The sequence below is a fragment of the Papaver somniferum genome, chromosome 6, assembly GCF_003573695.1.
Source record: "Papaver somniferum cultivar HN1 chromosome 6, ASM357369v1, whole genome shotgun sequence".
NCBI classification, from domain to species: domain Eukaryota; kingdom Viridiplantae; phylum Streptophyta; class Magnoliopsida; order Ranunculales; family Papaveraceae; genus Papaver; species Papaver somniferum.
In genome coordinates, this window is record NC_039363.1 from 168,782,112 (window position 1) to 168,804,908 (window position 22,797).

A 22,797-nucleotide genomic window follows, 5' to 3' on the forward strand; every position below is an offset into this window, starting at 1 on the left:
TTTTGAACGAACAGAATGATTTTGAACGAACAGGAGCGGAGGTTTTAAGAAACTTTTTCCGTTAGTGGGTCGTTTTCTTTCTCAGTTTCTTTTGGGTTGAATTAGGGGAGGGTAGTTTAGACAGTTTATGATATTTGGGGTTTTTTTATCACTTTTGTTTGGATGGGTTTTTTGTAGATGGGTTATAACCCCTTTGGGGTTATAACCCGCGGACCGTTTAATAAAAGTTAATTTTGAAATTAAATACTCCAGTAAATAGTTGATTGAAAAGTACCGTACTACCCTTGTGGGCTTGCCCAGAAAATAAATTAAAAAAAAAGAAATTAAAAACCGAAAAAGAAAAAGAATGTTAAACATACGATGAGTGATCGAAGCAAACCCAGGAAACCGAAAAAACAAGGGCGATCTTCTTTTCCTTCTCCATCTTCAACGTCATCTTCTTCCTCTTTCTCTTCTCTTCTTCCATTATCTTCATCATCTTCAGATGGAGAAAACTTAACCTTAAAGAACACATCATTCTTAATCTATCAGATAAATTCAAAAATGGGTAGAAAATCTCCCTGTCTTAAACCAACCCTAGTCACAATTCTTACCTTTGTAGCTCTATATGCATTCTTCAATACTTTTCTTACACCTATAAACCCTAATCCCTTATCATTTGAATCTTCATCAAATTCACCTTTCTCAATCTTATCTTCTTCTTCTTCATTTAATTCTCCTCCTCCTGTTAAAGTTTATTTATACGATCTGCCGAGAAAATTTACTTATGGTGTTGTTGAGAGTTATCTTAAAGCTCGTGATCCGTCCATTACAGTTCCTATTGATGATGTTTTGAATCTCAAGTATCCAGGGAATCAACATTCTGCGGAATGGTGGTTATTCTCGGATTTGATTAAGGAAGATCGGTACGGTTCTCCGATTGTTAGGGTTTTGGATCCAGAAGATGCTGATTTGTTTTATGTACCATTCTTTTCGTCTTTGAGTCTGGTTGCCAATCCAATTAGACCAGTTAGTGGTGTCAATGTGAATAGTAATGTCGGTGGTAGTGTTTACAGTGATGAAGAAATGCAACAAAGTTTGATGGAATGGTTAGAAGAACAAATTTATTGGAAGAGGAATAATGGGTGGGATCATGTTTTTATATGTCAAGATCCAAATGCACTCTATAAAGTTATTGATAGGATTAAGAATGGGATTTTGTTAGTTTCAGATTTTGGAAGATTAACAAGGGATCAGGCTTCTTTGGTTAAAGATGTTATTTTACCTTATTCTCATCGGATTAATCCTTTTAAAGGTGAAATTGGTGTGGAGGGGAGGAATTCACTGTTGTTCTTCATGGGAAATCGGTATCGAAAGGAGGTAAACTGCTCTTCTTTTGACATTTTTATTATTTGAATGTTGCTCTTCAGTTTTGAATATAGGAAATTTAACTATATTAGGCATTCGGGATTTCTGTTGGGGAACGGAAACTTAACATGAAAACATTTGACAGCTTGAATTGAACCAATTAAGCAACAAACTCCCTGAACAATTATAGTTTTATACAAACCTCTTTTGGAAAAAAATATGTTTTATAGAACATATTGTTGATTTAATCACAACCTTTTTTAGCTGTTTATTAGAGCTGCATTTGTTATTGTTATGTTTGTTTGGGAATGAAAAATGTGATGCATGCTGATTCGATTCGTTCTGCAACCTATAATGTCATACCAGTCACAATCTTTCGATCTTGTATTAGCTGCGATGTGTTGGTTTTCTTCTGAAATGGAAATAGAAAGAAAGTAGTATTCTGTTCATCGAAGGGTGATATCCCGATTTCCGGTCTTCAACATACCAATGATCCTAATGAAGTTGAAGTTTGTAATATAGCTGTCTGTCGTAATCATGCTGAAGGTCTTGTGTCGTATACCAATTTAAACCATCACATCCTTCCATACACCTTTCTGCTCTCTGGGGTGAATCGTTTATATTACTATGCTTTTGCGCGACCATAGGTTTTACTTCCTCAGGAATTATATAGTTGATTAATTTCTCAAAGGCCAAAAACGTTGAAACCGTGTCTTAGATGAGTATGAGGTGGTGAAATGTGTACTTTCTGTTGGCACTCCTTTGCGTGTATAGGAAGCCTGTGCTTTCGTACTTGCAAATAACTGTGTGAATTTCTTAAAAGTGAAATCTATGCTTATGTTCAGAAATAGTAAGAAAATGGTTGGAAGCTTTATGTTCATGTCTCACTTGTAAGAGCAGTCCTTCATCGTGGAGACTTATTGGTGTTGCATAGCGTAGTTTATGTACATATATGGTCTCTGTGATTCTTTGCCAGCTGTTCACTTTGGTTTTATTTCCTTTAGCTTTGGATATGAAATAACCTTCTAGTAGGCCATATTCAATATATGTATTTATATCACAAAATTCATGGACCACGTCTGTCTAGTTTATTTATTATTGTAGATATTAATTATCTACGTGGACTAGTTTTCCCCAGACATGTCTTCACAAGTGAATACTCGCGAATAATGACTTGCTTTATCAAATGGCCCTGGATGTCTTCCTCCTCAAGTGTTCAAATTTTTTGGTAGAAGAGTTTGTGATGTGGGTGTCCTGAGAGTTGGATCTCTTTCATCTTTTAAAAGTTGTTAGAAATAGTGGAAGTTTGAATTACACATTATTTTGCTAGTACGAAACAATTACGCATTATTTTGCAAGTGGCAAGGTTAGTGGAAGTTTGAATTTGTTTGGCCTCAATTATTTGGTAATAATGTGTGTTGTCGTATAGCAAATGTAATTTTGATTGCATCACTTGGAACATTCTTGTTATTTTACGGCTTTCTTGTGTCTCTATCTTCTTCTGTTTCTTGCAATTTCACATTGTCTTTGGATCCATTTTCTTTGCTTGATCTCATTACGTGCGTTAGTACAGCTTCATTTATAAGTACGCCTTTCTGTGAAACAAACTTCTGATAGGGGTATCGCTCTTGCTAAGCCTCCTTACAGCAGGGCTGCAGTCAGCATTATGTTAGCTAGTAATTGAGTTCCGTATGAAACTGGAGAGAGGAGATATGTTTGATTATCGCAAGCTTGGTGTCATGAACAACACCAAGCTCTTTCTGTTGTTCATTGTATACGTGATAACTTTGCACGACTGATGTGCACCTAATAGCCAAACAGGGATCCATTTCTTCCTAGTTGTTCATTGAGTAATGGGCTTCTGTCACATGAATCCTCCTGGTTGGCAAGCAGCTGGCCAACGAAGGCGTGCAAGAGAACCGACAAGAAACATGCTATCTACAGATGGCATTAATTCTCACTTTAGTCAGGCCTCTTGCAGCATATAGGGTCTCTGACACTTTTTTCTGATGGATATTTAGAATGCATACAGTCATATTCATCTGCCGGAACTCATTGCTTTTAGGAATAGTATCATTGCAGTTAAATTATTTTTGTTGATGGACAGTTCGTACAGAGGTTCTTTGCGGGCTCTGATATATATATTGGCTCTTGAATATGCATAGCATAGGATCACATTTTGATCAAATGGAGTTATTGACATTTATTTGAATTCTGTTTTTAGAAACTGTTAGTAAGTTGACATAACTGAGTAGTAGTAAAGCACCAACATTCTTATTATACTCTCTGGTCATGGGTGTTATGTTTCTTACATATAAGAAACTGCTAATGCTCAATTTATTTTAGGGTGGCAAAGTTCGTGACCTCCTTTTCCAAGTGCTTGAAAGTGAGGAAGATGTCATTATAAAACATGGTGCACAGTCCAGGGAAAGTCGACGTATGGCAACACAAGGGATGCATTCTTCAAAGTTCTGCTTACATCCTGCTGGAGATACACCCTCAGCCTGCAGACTGTTTGATGCCATAGTCAGCTTGTGCATTCCAGTGATTGTCAGTGACCAGATTGAGTTGCCCTTTGAAGATGCAATAGACTACAAAAAAATTGCTATCTTTGTAGACTCTGACACTGCAGTAAAACCAGGTCATCTTACTAAAATGTTAAGAAAAATAAGAACCGAGAAGATTCTGGAATACCAGCGAGAGCTTAAAGAGGTGAGGAGTATTTTCATAGTTCTGGTTTGTTTATTGATGAATTCTAATATGTCGGGGCATACGTTATGTGTTAGTCCATTTTTCATAGTCACTAAAAGTTATTTTATAATCTTTAGCTATTGCTACAATGACTTTAACTCGTTAATACCATCATATATGCCTTTTAAAATGTTGTCCTACCTATTTGGAGTACCTTCTGTCATTAATTCTCGGCCACTGTGCTGTTAATACAGGCATTAGACTCATATGCACTTGGTTCACTTCATGCTCCTCAGCTTTGCAGTAGTTCTCTTATTCATCACTTATTAATGTCGGTAACATCATTGTTCGTGTTCATAGCTTCAAAATATCATTAAACGTCTTTAGGCTGACCAAGTAACTCTGATCCTTGAGTGTCCGAGACATAGAAAGCCTGGGGGATTTTCGGTTCGAATAAACCCATGTTGTTTTTTAGAGCAAGGAAATAGATGTTGGTGGTCTTTGACTCTTTGCACTGGTGATTTAGCAACGGACGCGAGGTAGTGGTTGTAGTTATGAAGATGTTGGTAATGTCTGTCCAGTCTCATTTCAGTTAGAGGGTCATACATCATAAGTAAATTTTGTGGTTTAGATATTAGTCACTGGGTTTCACAGGTTAATACCTGTCTCGCAATACTAAATTCGTCATGATCATGCTAAATCTGGGGATCAGACAAGCTGCATGTCAATAGATGTTTATTTATACTTTTGTCTGCGTCAGACTTCATATTTTTGTCTTCGCTGCAGTAGTTGAAACTTTAAACTGTGAGGTCTCTAGGGACCAATTTTAAAAACAAAATAAAATAAAGAGTGCTGAAAATTTGTAGTTGGTCACAATGTTGAGTCAAGTTCTGACAAGAACGCTAATCAATAATGGTGAGTTTGATTAATTTCTCCTGTTATGTGTTCCACAGGTAAAGAGATACTTTGAGTATGATGATCCAAATGGAACAGTGAATGAGATATGGCGCCAAGTTACTCTGAAGCTTCCCCTAGTAAAACTGATGATTAATCGTGACAAGCGTCTTGTAAGAAGGGAGCTAAGTGAACCAGACTGCTCTTGTCTTTGTTCCAACAAGACAGGGGCCCGACCCACATTCTGATATTTTAAAAAATCAATGAACAAGCACCAGTTTACTTAGTGTAGAGCTTTAAGTATAGTCATTCAATAGTAGCAGAAGTTCTAATCCTCTCTCGTCCAATACATTATGACCAGATCAAGATTTGGAGATTATTAGGTATCCAATGATACGAATACACAACCTTAATTCTTCTTCATCGAGCCACCAGAATATGCAGCACGTTTCTCATGTTTCATTGCAGGGTATAATTGCAGTTTCCTTGATTTTGATATACAACAAAATAAGGGTTCGTCTCTGTTTTCCCCCAGGCACATAAGGGTTCATGTCTGTTTTCCCCCAGGCACTTCCCATAGATATTGAAGGCACTCCTGTTTTCTTTTTAGTTTTTCGTTATAAAATAGATCTTTTACTTTCTGTATTATTAGTTTCCAGGTTTTTTGTTAGTGTAATTCACAGAGAAGGCTGACTTTAGCAACAGATGGAGAATGAGATTGTTTGTTGTAATATAGTCTTTGTATAGGCTAGATGATAAACCGAGATAAACGATAAGAATATAGATGATATTATTGATTTTGCATCAGTTTATTAGTTGATTTTGGTCCATATTCAACCATTCAAGTTATATATCTCAGCTTCAGGTTGTTTTATGTCTCTTATTCTATTAGGGCATCTACATGGGAACCATCGGAAAATCAAATTTGATAGGCCAGGTAGCATGCCTAACTGGATGTTGGGCAGTGAATAATCTACTGATTGCCTAGCATGGCAGCCTCGAGGTACAAGTATTCGCTGTAAACGCTGTAAATCCTTGTCTTGTGAAGAATACCCTATCTGGTAGGATTACACTATCGGTGCTTCATGTTATGATATGCTTTCCTTTTGTATACTATTGGTACCTCGTAGCCAAGGATGGCAAAGATGGGTTATGCTCACCAGGATTCTGTCTTGGTTATCTGGAACCTGTAGTTCACCAGCTCTTGCTTTTTAGGTTTCCCAGTTGAATTACTTGCCAAAAAAGAGAAGAAAAAAGAAATCCGAATCTAAATAAAGTTTCTTTGTTGGCAAATATCAATCTACTTTCTATATGATCTGTTGAAGATGTGTTTGTACAGACTTACAGATGCAGCTGAGCTTCATTGCTAGTAGCTGTTCAGTTTGAAGGCACATCGTTACTTATCCAAGTCAGGCCCCTCAAAAGATTTGTTAGAAATCCATTGGCCTAACTAACCTCCAAAACCGGCTTGCAAGGTTAGGGTTGCCCATGGCTTATTAAGCATGGATCCTATGTTGCCCTAGGCGATGTGGTACTATTTAACACCCCCCTCAACGACTAGGGCTACACTGAACTGATGGGTATGACAGCCGCTGACTGGGCTACACTGATGGGTGATACGGAAATCACGGACACACGGATGGACATGAGTAGGTTGAGAGGGGCCTGGCTCTGATACCATGTTAGAAATTCATGGGCCTAACTAACCTCCAAAACCGGCTTGCAAGGTTAGGATTGCCCATGGCTTATTAAGCATGGATCCTAGGTTGCCCTAGGCGGTGAGGTACTATTTAACAAGATTAACATAATAAGCTATAAAAAACTAAGATGATTCTAATTGAGCTGTAAAAACACTAGCCATACTATTTGGGACGCATAAAAACCATATCATTTAAAATTGACATAAACCTCCACTTCAAATTAAATATTTAAATTTAGTTTTTATTAATTTTTATAATCTCAATCCTACCCTTTAGTGTATATATCTTTATCGATCCTTCTTCTCCTCTCGTTTAATAGTTTCATTTCTTTTTTCTTCCCCCCTACCACCACCAGAAACTCCTCCGACCGCAGCACCACCACTAAGCCACTATCACTTCCAGATCTGCCACGATTACCTCTGCCTCTTCCTGTCCTCCCTGGCCAACACTTCTGTTTCTTTTTTTTCCTACTACGATTTCAGATCGCCACCAGCATCATCTCCGCCGCCACCAAACCACATCTGACATCAACAACACCTCCATCTCTTCCTTCCCCACCATTATCACTGGAAGCACCTCATCTTTCTACTCTGAAAGCAACACCAAAATTCGCGGATATACACAGAAGAACTTCAATTATTCCGTTGATTATAAAAACAAAAGTCGAGGTTTTTTTTTTTTTTGAAATGGTCAGAGAGCTTTAGGTTTGATTAATAATGGTGAATTTGATGATGATGATGATGATGGTGAAGATGATGATGAAAGTGAGGTGGATATTGGTGGGGATTCGTTGAATCAGTTTGGTGATGATGAAACTATTCAGGTAATTTTGGGTTTTATTAGATCTTTGTTTATCGAAATTTAGTTCAATTTTAAGAAAATTTTAATGTTGAATTGTGAGTTTTTGTTTATTTTTTTTCTTTTTAATTGCAAAATCTATGAGTATAAATTGATGAATTGAAGGTTTGGTGTTGAAATAATTCGGGGGAAATTGAGAATAGACCGTCCTTAGAATTATAATTCAAGGATACTAGTCAATATAAGTGAATTGCGGAGATTAACATCTCCAATGATACCTGGTGGTGCTGGAAATTGGCCTAATGTATGAAATGTAATCAGTTTTCTTATTAATTTTTAGTTTGAAAAATGAATTGAATTTAAATTGGGTTTTTGTAGGTAAAAAAAATGAATTTTTATACAAGAAAAAGTGGTTTGTTGTAAATGTTATTGTTGATGAACTCACTGTTCCTGAAAATCTTAACTTTGACGATAAAATTGTTGTTTTTGGCTTGTCAAGGTGATGTGAAAGGTGTCGAGGAATTGTTGAAGGAAGGGACGGATGTGAATAGTATTGATTTGGATGGAAGGACTGCGCTGCATATTGCTGCTTGTGACGGGGATGTGGATGTTGTTAAGATGTTGTTGAGTCGGAAAGCCAATATCGATGCTTGTGATCGGTGGGGGAGTATGGTTAGTTTTCGCCATGCTTCTTATTGCATTTGTGGAATTTTCATCCTATAGTTGTGTGCTTATGTTTGTGAATTTGGATAATTTGTGAATTGTGTTGAAAATCCCTGCAATAGATTTTTTTAGAAGCGCAGTTGAAACCACGGTTAATTGAATGTTTTACGGCATGATTAGGCTTTTACGATTAATTAATTTTGTAGAGTTGTGGTCCATAATGCTTACGAAGAAGATATTATGCCTATCAAACAAAAAAATACCATGAATGAACAAAGGTAGGAGAAACTGGATCATGTTTGTGGGTGTAAAATGCCTTAGAATATGTGTCATGCTTTAAGATTTCAATTTGGATGCAATTAAGTTTATGTTTGGATTTTGGACTTCGTGGTTTGTATAGCGGTGGTTTTCATCGTTTTCTGCGTGGTTAAACTGGGATTTACTTGACAAAGATGATGTTACCAGTGTTTAATTCTACCTGTGGGACAATAAATGTCTTGTGCTGGCGAAGTATGTGCAGTGGTCATGTGAGCATGTACTCTGATGCCCTACCCTGGCATCCTTACATGTCTTGTTTTGGCCCTACCCTGCAACTGAACTGAAAGTAGGATTGCAACTTTGGGCACTAAACCCCAACTGTAGATTTAACTGAAATGGTTAATAGTCTCACATGATGCTATGTTCTGACGGACAACTTGGTAAATTATTCATCCTCACCAAACCAGTCATAAATACTCCCTGATGGAGCTTCACAGACCGGGGTCTTATTTTTTCTTTGCTATGCCAGTTTATTGACCGAACCCTGGCGCAATGAATCCTGACATTTCATATATTTTTTTTAATGAAGGTGATGCCTGCTATAGTCAGACTCATGAAAGATAAAGCAACATTAGTTACCCTAACATATTTTCCTGCTTAGAACAGTAGTACTCGGGTTGTCGCCATCTGTCGTACTGCTTTCTTAAGCATATATTAGTATTTGGGTAGCGCCACTGTCTTATAATTCCCATAACCGCATAGGTGTTCATTTTTATTTGCATGTCTTTATCATCTTTTGATTAGTTTTTCAATGGACATGGCATGCCATGTCAATCATGACATTTCAATGACGTCTTTTTATCAATGGACATGTATATACCTCCAGTAATTTTTCTTGTAGTTGAATAGACATTTTTCACGAAACCAATTATGGTTTCATCTTATTTATGATGAAACCAATTTTGGTTTCATCTAATTTTTGCTAATTTTTGTCGACGAAACCAATTTGTTGGTGATATAATAATATTTTTTTTATTGAAACCAGTTTTGATTTCATGTAATATGTGTTTTTTTCTTCAGATTTTATGTTGACGAAACCAATTTTTGTTGGTGAACTAGAAGAAGGACATATTCTAGAGATATTTCTTTACCTGGTGAGCTGGAAATGCAGTCAGGTTATGAAGATCCGTCTCATGTCTTTTGGACAAAATTACTGAATAGGAAAACCCCAAGGTGGAGATATTTTCCTGCTGCATCCTCACCTTAGAGGATCCGTAAACGAGTTCAATATTTCCAAGGCTCATTGGAAAATGAGAATTTTGACAGTGATGATGTCACGAAGAAGAGAAGGAAGGTTCTCACCGGTACCATTGTTGCGGGAGAATCTGAAACTCCATATTTTTATTGCTCCATAAAAGTTGACGGTGGTGATAGGTTTCATCTTATTTGTGTTTTTTTTATGATGAAACCAAATTTTGGTTTCACCTGATTTTTTTCCTAGTTTATTCGGCCTGACTTGGAAGTCGGCGTGTTTGGTTTCATTACTGAAATTTGTATAGGTGAAACGATAATATGCGGAAAAATGATGAAACCAATTTCGGTTTCATCTATTTTTGGTGAAACCAATTTTGGTTTCATCATTTTTCTGTTTGGTTTCATCATTTTTTTTCTTATTTTCTTGAATATTAATCAATGAAATTCACTTTTTGTGGCGGCGGCTGGTTGGTGGTGGTGGTCGGCGATAATGGTGGTGTTGCTCGGCGGCGGTGGGCGGTGGTGGTTGTGGAGCGGCGGTGGTGGTGGTGCGGCGGTGGTGTGGTTGTGGTGGTTGGTGACGGTGGCGGTAGTGGTGTGGTGGTTGGTAACGGTGGCAGCGGTGGTGGTGGTTGGCGGCGGTGGTGGTCGATAACGGTGGTGGTCGTCGGCGACGGTGGTAGTGATGGCGCGGTGGTGCTGCTGATGGTCGTGGTCGACGGCGATCGACGGTGGTGGTCGGTGGTTTGCTATTTGCTGGTGATGCGTTGTTGGTGGTGATAATATAATAAAATATGAAAGGTGGAGTTGATTTTCGTTTTTATTGTGGTGATTTAAAATAGAAGGGTAATATAAACGGTTTATGTTAAATGGGATTTTTTGTAAACAATTTGTTTTCTTGGAGTTTTTGTACATGGATAGTGATCCCATTGGTGTTCTAACTCGCGGACTAAAAGATTAAAGAGGGAACACTATTTATTTTATTTTATTTATTTATTATTTTATTTCTTTTTCGAAAAAGAGGAAAACCTCAGCTGAATTGATAGTAAAAAACGGTATCTTTCGTATGGAGAGTTATGGTAAATCATACCTCTTCATTCCAATTTTGAATGTTTAAAAAAGTTAAAATAGCCCGTAGGTTTTGATCTGCCCAATTGTGTTTAATAGCATATATTTATTATAAAAAACAACTATCTTTACAGCCCAAAAAACAACTATCTTTACAGACAAATAACCTGAGATCGCATGATTATACTGAAGTCCTTTGATATGAAGTTTGTCAGATTTAGTGTTGTTGCCGAAGTCTACACTGATCTTGTATCGTTGTTGTCTAGCTTCCGCATACTTTCCTATTAGCAGCAATAGAGTTGGCTGAGACTCACTTCTGAAAGAGGTGATGTGTCCACGCCATTCTGTTGCTCATTTGAAAGCCGCATCCGCTTCAACCTTTTCTAGCTCATCTCTGGTGGTACAGTCTGCGTCCAGTCCTCTGGATACTTTGATTCTCCCTTATGATCAAATAAAGTTAGATCAATTCCAGCTTTAACTGCAGAGTTCATCATTGTTAGCGCATTATTAATTTTCAGGTTCATGGATCTAAACAGAAGAGATGATTAGAATTAAACTGAATAAGGCTTAGTCTAATGGGGGTCCATGATTCAACATTCATATCCATGACACGTCATCAAAATTCAACCCCAAGCGTAGTGGGAATTCAAGATTTGAAACAAAGATGTCAACCCTAATGACGTCTGATGTATAAACCGTTAGATCACCAATAAAACTATGAATCTTACGGTCTATATCTTCTTGATATTAGAATTTACATAAAATATTTCCTAGACGCCTACCAAATTGGTTTTTTGAAACTTTTTGAGACGCCAAAAGGGATGGCGTCCCTGTATTAATTCCATCTCACGTTCATTGAAACTGAAGAGCGTTCGGTGGAATTGAAGTTATAAACGACACTTCTTGGGGACAAAGTTGAATCTTACCTCCTCATTAGAGCTAGCCTAAGAGTTTACAAAAGATTCATCCTTGAGCAGTTGAGCATAAATTGCTTGGAGGACTTCCAAACCAAGCTCCGGACACTCTATCACTAAGAGTTAAACAATCTAAACACATTGTTGATATCAAGAGTTAAATTATGTAGTCTCAAATCAATGTTGAAGATTCCATTATTTACTGCAGCCACCACCAGCTTCGAATCTAGTTCAAAGTGCACAACCTCCACTTCTAAATCTTTTTCCCATTGAGTCGCTTCCCATAAACGTTTGCACTCTGCCTGCTTTGCACTGAAAACAGCAGATAAGTAGATACATTTTAAGCTCATGTGTTTCTCTGCAAAATCACGCAGAGTTAGTCCAATGCCACATGTTTTTGTAATGTCATGAAACTACCATCAGAGTTTAGAGTTAAAACACCCCTGGGGAAGGGAGCCAGTGGATGTTTCCCTATTTACTCTAGTCTCAGTAGATCTACTTGGTTTAGGCCTAAACTCATGATCCGCTATTTTTTTTCCTGCAGTTAAAAATGATAATATCCGGAGAACAAATTTTCCTCGGAATACTTTATCGCATCTTGCATTCCAGATTTTCCACGCAATCACAACAATTTTTCTCATGTCATCTTCTTCAATTTGTTTAGCTAAAAGCTTATCAAACCACTCACATATCCAATCTTGTAGAGAGATAGTAGTATTGAATTGAAGACCTAGAATAGAGAACCAGACAGATTTGTAACCATACACTCCAACATAATATGAGATGGAGTTTCTTGGACTCGAGAGTAGAAAGGACAACTAGAATCCATGTCTTGAACCACATTTATTATTTTGTCTCTTGTAGGCAGTATATTTTTTATGCACTTCCATATGAGATGATATATTCTTGGGATAGTGGGAGTTTCCGTAGCTTTTTGAAGATTTGTTGTAGTCTAACTCCCACTGTGTTTTTGAGATGAGATTCTTCAAACATCTTTCTATAAGCTGATTTCACCGAATTTATCATTTATTTCTTACATCCAGATTAGTTTATCTGCATAGTGTTGCTCAACTGAGATGTTAAGAATGTATGTTATTTTAGCAAGTTCAAAAAGATTGAAAATAAGACTGATACCCAGTTTCCTGTTGTTGCATCGAAAAGTTGATGTACATAGATAAATTATTGATGGTTTGTGACCCCATGTTTTGGAATAGGCGGAGCATCCAACTCTGGGATCCACCTATGTTTCCAAATTAAGATTTTATTGCCATTACCAACACTTCAACAGCTATACTTCTGGATGAAATCCAATTCAGATGAAATGCTCCTCTAAGACCAAGTGTTCATCTGGAAAATATTTACCTCGGAACAAATAGATGTTTTATCTATGCATAATTCATATGCATACTTTGCTAGTAATGCTCTATTGAAGATATGAAGAAGATCTCTGAATCATAGACCTCATTTTTCTTTAGTTTGTTCACATTCCTACATGGGATGAAGTGCTTTCCCTTGTTGTTGTTTTTGTTTCTCCAAAATGCATGTTAAGTCGATCGAGTTCATCTTAGAGATGTATAATCTAGAAGTTTAGAGCTTGTCATGTGGTGTATTAGGATTGCATTAGTTACATTATTAATTGATATAGATGCTTCGGACATATTTATGCGCTTCCACTTGGTGCATCTGCTTGCCATCTTATCAATTAGAGAAGAAAAGGGAATCTTTTTTTTTCTGCCAACAAAAAATGGTAATTTTAAATAATTTACCTCATTAATATATAATTGCCTTACCTGCATCATACCACTTAAATCCTGGCAGCATGAAGGGCTCATATTATTGCTAAAATAAACTGCAGATTTATGGAAGTTAATTAGATGTCCAGAGCATGCACTAAACATCTATATTACTCCAAGTAATTTGTTGGTATGATCTAGGTTTTCTTTGCAAAATAACAAACAATCATCCTTAAATAATAAGTGATTGATCTTAGGATCAGAATTATAAATCTTCATACCCGTCAGCTAATTTTGTTGATACACAGTGATTTAGGAATCTCGAGAATGCTTTCGTTGCTAAAATGAAGAGGTAAGGACTTAAAGGGTCACTTTTTCGTATTCCTCATATGGGTTTGAAAGATTGAGTCAGGGTACCATTTAGAATAATTTCAATTTTTGTTGTGTTGATACATTGGGAGATGAGCTGACAAAAGTTTTCGTCAAATCCAATTTCCATAGGACTTCAAACAGAAACACTCATTCCAATATATTGAAGTCTTTCGACATATCCATTTTGAGAGCTAAGTGACAAGTTCGAGCATCTTTTCTCTTCATTTCTTGAACCAGCTCTTGCATCAAGCAAATATTTTCAGAGATTAATCTCTCAAAAACATAAGCTGACTGCAGAGAAGAGATTGTATTCACCATATGCTTCCTAAGCCTTAAAGCAATAAATTTTTAGATCAATTTTATACCTTATTAGGCCTATTCCTATGGGTATGGCAAAAAAAAGTTGTTTGGCATTCCAGGTGGCATGGCAAACGAGTTGCGCCACTATGGGAAAACCATTGAGCGACAGAGTTTCTAGCGGTCGATATTTTCAATAACTCTAACGATAAAGTCTTTATTGCCAACGATATTCATAATATCGCTTGATGTTAACTCTAGCGCCAACGGCAAGTTCTTTATCACTATAAATAGGTAATTTTCAAACTCATAAGTTTACCCCTAAAATTTTCTCTAATTCTCACTTTCTTAATCTAAATTTCTCTATTTCTCTCTTTCTCAATCTTTTTTTTTTTAAAAATTTTCCAAATGACACAATTTCAAACCCAACTTGATTCGGCAACACAACTTGATTTTTCTGGAGTACTGCTTGAAGGTGCCGTTAAGAAGATATGTGATAGTTATAAAGAAATAAGTAAGAAGCAAACAAGTATCCAAGTTTTGGATATCAACCAAGTCAAAACCGCAACTAAGAAAAGATAAAGAAAAGTTCGAGGCAAGGAAAATCAAGGCAAAACAAATTTGAAGCCAAAGAAGAAGATAAACAAAGGAGAATCCGTTCATGAGCGCATTGATTGGAAATTTGGTGAAATGAAGAAGATTAACAAGATGAAGAACATTGTCCCAAATTTTTATTTTTAAAGTCTATATTTCGAATTATTATTGTCTAGTTTTATGTCTTGTAAAAATGACTATTTAATAATTATATGACCTAGTTCATACTTGAACACCAAATTGTATTAAGCCGCTATAGACACTAGCCTACTATTAGACTGAATTAAACCGTCATAACAATTCAGTTACAGTCGCGCTCCTTACGCCTATTGAATTCCAGCAGGACTCCGCACAATTGATTCCCTTGGTTAGCTGACGTCCTTTACAACGTAAGAGTTGCTTCAGCTCATTTGAAGACTTTAAATCAATCTGCCTCCCACGGATGTGAAAACCACTATGGGAGATGCACGCTTGGGTTGTTGTTCTGTTGATGAAGCTTTCCTTTTTCCTCGTTCGCCCACCACGCTCACAGAAGGACCAGTGTTATATTGTTTGTTGATGAGACTCCTGCTTCCTCGACTCTCACGTGCATCTTCATTTCGAACAATTCTAGTTCTTTCCAACAATGTTGGGGTCGTTGTGGCTGAGAGATTAGCGGCTTCATGGAGCTCAGAAAATGTTTGAAAGCCCAGATTCTCTAACAAAGAACGGTATATGGGCACCATTTCGTTAATGCATAACTCCACCAATTGGCGTTCAGTGACATTCGGATCATGAAATCCAATGCTTGAATCCTGAATCTCTTAAAGAAGTCGTTTGGATGCTTGTTGTTTCATTGAAAGATTCTCCCCAACTCTGAAAAGGTGATATGCTCAGACACGAAGAAATGCTTCCTGTAGAAGGCACTGACCATCTCACTCTAATTGGGTATGATGTTAGGTGCGATGTTGTTGTACCAGGTGTACGCTCTTCCAGTAAGCGACTTTGAGAACTCTTTCAGGCGGAGAACATGATTATATTCATGTTCCCCTAAAGATTCCATAAATCGAGAGATATGTTCACGAGCGTTACCAGTACCACCATAAAGGGAGAACTGAGGAGAGGTGTATCCTTTTGGAAGGGAATCCGTTACACTTCTTGAGGGTACGGAGGTTGATGCTGGTCCATGTCCATTGGATTTCCTTTGCCCTGGTTTTGAAGTAGTCGCTCTAGGTCTTCACGTATGACGAAGTTGGATGGCTGGTTCCTTTCCCACGGGCGGGCAACACGAGCTTCTTCATCCATGTAGGCACGCACTGCTGAAGTGCCTGCTTCGGGTGCGTTGAAGGTGCTCCTTGTTGGCTCCAGAGGTTGTGGTGACTCTTGCGGCAATCGCTTTGTTAATATTTTGAGGAAAGTAAGTACCTCTTTCTGAGTTGAAGCCATGTCCGTCTGAGCCTTAGAAAGAACTTCCTGCCTTTCCATCAAATCCACAATGGTAATAGGGGGTTGTTCTGCTTTTGTTCCTCCAGCCCCTCATCCTGACGGAGGAGTGGCAGTCACTCTGGTGACGACTGGAGGCGTTACAGTTGAAGAAATGTCGGGGTTTGCGGCTGCTCTGGCTCAGGTGATAGGAGGCGTCACACCCACTGAAATATCTTCTGCTCCGCTGGTGTTGGCGGTAGAGGAAGTAATTCCACGAGATGCATTGATCGTATTGACGAGATGCACGGTAACACCACTGTCTGGGATATCAACACCGAGAGTGTTGTCAGCACTAGTTCCGTCAGAATTGGTTGCTGACCCAGACCTAAGATCCACCATTTCGAAATGAATAAAATTGAATTGGGTTTTGAAGAAATTGACTTCATAACCGAGATACTAATCTCCCACTGTGGTCGCCAATTATTTATGGGTGAAAACTGTTTCTATTTGTTTTGATAAATTTGGGTGTGTGTGGATGAGAAATGAATCTAAGCCCTAAACAAATGCACTGCACGTGAGTGCTTTTGATTTGAGAGATCAGTCCATACAATTCCGTCCTAAACCAAGAAATGGCCGTTCCAGACTTGCTTCGGTCACAAAGTGAAGGAGATGGGGTTGATCTTAGGGAGAGAAGCGAAGAAGGTGTTGAGATTGTGAAGGTGTTGGTTTTTTATGACTTGTATCATAATGATGAACTGGCTTGCACAATCTAAGCTATCAGTTATGGGTGTTTTCTGCATATTGTGACAACACTTGGTTTGTTCTGTCTGTCTTGTTTGGAAATAGGTGAAGAACCTATTTATACAAGTCATTGAGCGCAACCCTCATCTCGTAGGAAGTGGAGGAGGTGAAGTGATGGAGTAGTTGGGTCGTGTAGGAGTGGTGATTGTCGCACGATCACACCTTTTCCAACTTCCCTCATCACTTTTAACCGTCCACCTTTTCCTGACACGTTCTTGTAATGGTGTGTTGCACGCTGCACGCTGTAAACCGCCAGACCAATACCCCAGTAAGTATCCCCCAGTTTGCGACATGCTTGATGTCTCGAATGAGTGGATCATGGGACCCACCGCAGGAAATAACATACGGTGCTATTAAGTTAAATAACTAAGTTATTTAAGGAATCAATATTTATGAATATCATGTATGCTCGATGCATTACATGCATCGAAAACAATCAATATGTATGAAGCATAGCTGTTTTAAAGCTTAACCGAATAAGTCACGGATTAAGCGTCTTAAAACATTATCACGTCCAACCATCTTTGAGTGATCGTTTCGAGGCCACACGGGTGAGATATCCCCTGGTCGATCATTCCTTGTGGCAGAGTGGTGGACGGTGTTCATCAAGATGCTTCATTGGTTACCTAGTCTTTAACCTAGGCTGTCCGACCAAGTTGGAAAACTTGGACGGACGAGATGGTTTACGACATATATTTGCGACCGCTTGATGGAATTTTAGGGTTTTTAGGAGGTGTGCAAGCATCCCTCTTTGGCTTGATCGAATCCGCACATGGTCTCCGATTTTGATGAGACCGACCGGTCATGTGTGGAGACGGCTCGTTATTGTGCACGCCTACACCTCTCCGTCCCGTGAAGGCTTGATTTAGTCCACTCAATTTGACTGGCAAGGATGAGTGGTCGTGATCGATTTGCGACAGAAATCCATTGCCGCAAAGGATTAAAGGTTGCGTGACATGCCACTTTGGGGGGGGGGGGGGGGGCGTGTTTCGAGGTGTCGATTCCTAGTCTGCCTAGGCCGGACGGCTACATGCAAAGGTGGGCCCAAAATGATCACGTTAACACTCTTGGGACCTCTTAAGTCTATATCTACACCCTCCATCCAGGATGGCGAAGATCGATGGTCGTGATCGAACTACGACAGATATGCAACGCCGCAAACCCTAATTAGGGTTTTGAAACAGTCACGTATACGTGACTTTGGCCAAACGGTTTTGCGAGCTATGCTACTCCTTTGGAGAGACCGATCGTGCGGGGCCCACGTTGGGATGACGGTGAACATATGTGCACCTCCCTGATGGTCCTAGGCACGATCTAAGCCATCCGAATATGATGGTTAAGTTGGATGGTTGTGATCAATTTAAGACATTAGTGGAATTTTCGTGATCCTTGAAAAGCATCACGCCCATCGTGTTTCGGGAAAACGTTCATGGCTCCATGACCACGCCGTGAGCAAACCGATCAGGTAGGGATAGAGTGGGCCCGCCAATGTATGTGTTGGCGCCTACTCAATCGTTCATGGTGCGATCTAAGCCGTCCAATCAGGCTGGTGAAGTTGGACGGTCGCGATCGTTTTAAGACTGTCTTGAATATTGTAGATGGTGGATTTTCGACAAAGGCTAAATTCGTAAACTCATAATTATATGAAGCTCTGATTCAGCAATCAGACGTGAGTATGGAGACACGGGTCTCTCATCGAATTCTCAACGGAGAGTACTTTCTCTCAGAATACATGTAGATATGTAGTCTCGCGACTGGACAACGGCATATCTCATGAATACTGAATACTTTCAGTGATTATTTCTATATAGCATCACGAGATGGACGGCTCCTAGACAGCTTGCTCTGCTAATATAGAGCGATGACGTCTTCAGGAACAAACAACAAGTTTACCCTGACTATATAAAGGATATGACTTACCGGCAAGCTCGTATCAGGATAATTAATGCTCCTAGACAGCTTGCTCTGCTAGTATAGAGCCACATAGTTAATTATTCTTAATTGCAATCGCTCGTATTCCATGGTCGAATCCATGACTGGTCCCATGGAATGACAATAACAATTGTTCTGATTCTATGATCGAATCCATGACTTGATCTCATAGAATAGCAATAACTATATTATCTCATTACTCCGATTTCATGATCGAATCCACAACTGGTCTCATAAATGGTAATATATAAACCTTAATTACTCTGATTCTATGGTCGAATCTACGATCCCATGGAATGGTAATGCTCACTTTATTATTCTGAATTCGTAGTCGAATCCTCAGCTGATCCTATGAATTAATAATAAACATCTTATTATTCAGTTTTGTGAATTATTCTCCACTGAATTCCACAATTAGTAATAAATAATCAACAACCGGGCGTCTGAGCTACCTATAAGTAAGCCCCGATTTAAATGGTGAAGGTGTATTCAACGATGATACACTAACAGTCACCGCACGAACGAGTATTTCAAAAATACAACGGAACGATGAACCTATGCAAAATAGAGAAGAAAATAATAAATAATTAAAAATATTGACCAGGGTACTGGGAGCACATGCACACGACCGACCGACCGTGTCATGGTCAATCCCACGCCAGTTTTTATATTTTTAATGCATTTTTATTATTTTTCATGATTTGATGAAAATCTTCTCATTTTATCAAATCTCCTTCGTCTCGAGGAAACTCCTCGGTTTCATGGTACTTTCATAAATCCATAAAAAATAATATAAAATTAAGGAAAGGAGTGTGGGGCGTGACCGTTGGCCAACCGGCCATGCCTTGGTCCCAATCGGCGCACATCCACGGTTCCTTATTATTTTATTATTATTACTATTATTATTATTTCTCTAATTTCATGAAAAAAACACCTTGATTTCATGGTATTTTTGCACAAATCATCAAATAATAATAAAATAAAATAAATTATGAAAACTTGTGGGACCGGGCCTTGGCCGGCCAGCCATGCCCTAGCCGGTCCCACAGGCCCCTTTGTTTTATTATTTTGTTATTATTTTTCTTTGAATTCATCAAATTCTTTGATTTCATGGTATTTCTCTCAAATTAGGAAAAATTCCCTCAAATCATCAAAAAATACCTAAAAAATATTAAAAAAATTACGAAAACTGGTGGGACCGGGCCCAAGCCGGCCGGCCATGCCTCCACGGTCCCACACGCCCTTGTTTTTATTATTTTAATATTTTTTGCTTCCCTGAACTCATGAAAACTCCTTCAGTTCATGGAAACTCCCTAAATTCATCAAATTTCTCAAAATTCATGAATTTTTCATAAAATCATTATAAAATTAGGGAAACTTGTGGGACCGGGCCCTGGACGGACGACCATGCCTTCCACGGTCCCACACGCCCTTGTTTTATTATTTTAATACTTTTTGCTTCCTTGAACTCATGAAAACTCCTTCAATTCATGGAAACTCCCAAAATTCATCAAATTTCTCAAAATTCATGAATTTTTCATAAAATCATCAAAATATTATAAAATCAAGGAAAAGGCACCACGGGACCGTGGTCACGACCGGACGACCATGCCTTGACCACGGCGGTCCCACGCCTCCTCATTCTTTATTTTATAATTATTTTTCATCATCTCATGGTGTTTTTCTCAGTTTCGTCGAAACCCTAATTTTGGGCATATTTTCTCGAATGGATGCTCAATTACACGCTAGAAAATATAAAAATTCTCAGGACTGAGACGCGGACGCCTTGGGGACACGAGCATGCTATCTTGACCGACCAAGATTGGCTCTTTGGCCCACGGAAACCGGTCCCATCAATTTTCACAGTTTTGACCTAATTTGCACAATTGCTCGTATTAGGTCCAAAACTCTTCCAAACACTTTGTATTTTCATGAAGTGATCGTCAGGCGGTCACGGGACAACCCAGGGCCGGTTTCATGTCTCCATGGTCGGTCCCTCTCCTCGTCATAATTAATTAGGTTTTCTCACCTAAGGCTCAGACGAGCGTTTTCGAATAAATGATTAAACCAGCATTTAATCATTCTTTCACCAACAAATCGTCAAATCTTAAGGAGTTCTTCGTATTTTCTCACGTGAGCATATGGACACTACATGGTTGATCCACAGTCCCATGTAGTCGCTCCCTCCTTCGTCCCATGGTTAAACTTCTGACGAACCATGAATTGATCATCAATTAATCAAATTAGGGTTTCTGAATCCAAGGATCATCATTCCATATTCCAACCTGAATAATTTTACGACGAACTCATGGTCATTAATTTTATTAATTATGCTCGGTTCAACGACCAGTATTCAAATTAATATTTTTGGTACGCTGCCAATAATCCATCAGATGAGAAACACATGCTCAGACGATGAAATATTCAACAATTCATCACATGAGCAACACTTGCTCAGATGATAAATATTTGCTCAAACCAAGGAATATTGGTTCAACAATCAACGACTAGTATTCAACGATCCATCGAATGATCAATACTTGCTCACTTCATCGTAAGAACTATACCTATGTCTCATGACATGTTCAATTCATGAGTTTCAGAACATCATGTTCAACTCAGCAACTACATGGACTCATCGTCCCATCAAACCACGAAGTCATCAATTGAATAACATACCACGAGACGTCAATCGTGTCACTTTGGGGGATATCACTTAGGGTTTTGGTCTGGCAGTCTACGACACGTGTATTCAAAACACACGATGGAATGTGAGCAAGTCGTGCAATCAGTTGAAGGAATTCACGAGGTAGTGGGTGGAAAATCGACCAAGTCTCCATACGTTTAGCAACTGGTTTCAAACACGATCTCCACTTCCCCACTCCTTGATTCCATCAACTGTCACAGTTCATGGAATCATGGTGTCTACATTTCCAGCAATATAAATAAGTCTCTGAATCATGATTGAATCATCATCAGTATTATCAATCTCACGTCTCATCGGCAACACGAGATCATCAACTCATCAATTGAGCAACTACTCTCAATTGAGAAATTTCAATCACTTAGAGATTATCGTATTCAGAATTCACACACCCACAATCCTTGATTACCATTGCTTCCACACATTTGTCAGCTTCCCTCCTATAGATCAACCCATCCTCTCTTGTGACCGAATTTACTCTGGAACGGTCATTGTCTTGATTTATGTCGGAGTACTACAGATTGATCTCTCGAATCTAAAGCACCCCCTTTGCAGCGGTGCATCTGTGTGAGGTTTAACATTTTGTTCGGTTCGAGGAGTCTCCTTCGTACGGTCGTCTCCTCAATTCCTTAAAAACCAGCAAATCGTTTTTCCCCATCTACAGATTGGCGACCATAATGGGAGATCATTCTCTCGGTTGCAATCTCACAATTTCACAAGATGGTTTATCTCAGGTCAGGATCAGTTACGAATCCTAATAAAAACCGTGCTAGCAGTAGCAACAACAACAATCGGAATATCCCGGAGACAATTCCGACCTCCAACACTGATGGTGGTGACGCTACTCCTCCTCACGCCGAAGGTCATCCACTGTCCGGACGACACCCTGAAGAAGTCAGAGGATATCCACCGCCTACTATTGATGATCTTATCAAAGCGCAGGAGACTCTAGCAAAGAACCAGACTGACATGGATGCTACACAGAAGGAGCTGTATAATTATCTCAAAAATCTTACTGACAAGATGTCAGAGAAGACTCAAGAGAAGGGAAAGGAGAAGGATAAATCCTCAGACGACGGTCCTGAAGTAATTCCAATCCATACAGTAGAAGACGACGAAGTCCACAAAACTGCTGCAGACAACTCATCAGCGAAGGGATCATCGAATTTCATCACTCGCGAGGATCTGGAGCACCTTTTGGAGAACCGTGGAAAAGGCAAGACATCGCATGACCATCGTCATCACCTTGTATGATGGAACTGGCAATGCTCGGGAACATGTCTCTCGTTTTCTCGAAGCCTTGGGAGAACATGAACATAATCATGTCGTCCGTCTCAAGGAATTCTCAAAATCTCTGAAAGGCAGGGTATACA

At 38.9% G+C, this 22,797-nt stretch overlaps 1 protein-coding gene across 2 annotated transcripts; it reads left to right on the forward strand.

The window, feature by feature from the left end:
- The first annotated feature begins 333 nt into the window (after positions 1–333).
- LOC113290071 (probable arabinosyltransferase ARAD1) lies at positions 334–5,764 on the forward strand. Of its 2 annotated transcripts, XR_003331369.1 has the most exons (4): positions 334–1,359; positions 3,694–4,059; positions 4,992–5,467; positions 5,500–5,764. XR_003331369.1 is itself a non-coding variant. In XM_026539584.1 (3 exons), the coding sequence occupies exons 1-3, from the start codon at positions 361–363 to the stop codon at positions 5,178–5,180; spliced, it is 1,554 nt and encodes a 517-aa protein (XP_026395369.1). In that variant the 5' UTR covers positions 334–360; the 3' UTR covers positions 5,181–5,762. The 2 variants fall into 2 exon arrangements, 1 of the variants encoding a protein (XP_026395369.1); XM_026539584.1 differs by having other exon boundaries at positions 4,992–5,762.
- The last annotated feature ends 17,033 nt before the right edge of the window (positions 5,765–22,797 follow it).

Coding starts and splice junctions, on each gene's coding strand:
- LOC113290071 (XM_026539584.1), top strand. CDS start 361: ATGAGTGATCGAAGCAAACCCAGGAAACCGAAAAAACAAGGGCGATCT. Junction 1,360..3,693: donor GAAATCGGTATCGAAAGGAG/GTAAACTGCTCT, acceptor AATTTATTTTAG/GGTGGCAAAGTTCGTGACCT. Junction 4,060..4,991: donor ACCAGCGAGAGCTTAAAGAG/GTGAGGAGTATT, acceptor TGTGTTCCACAG/GTAAAGAGATACTTTGAGTA.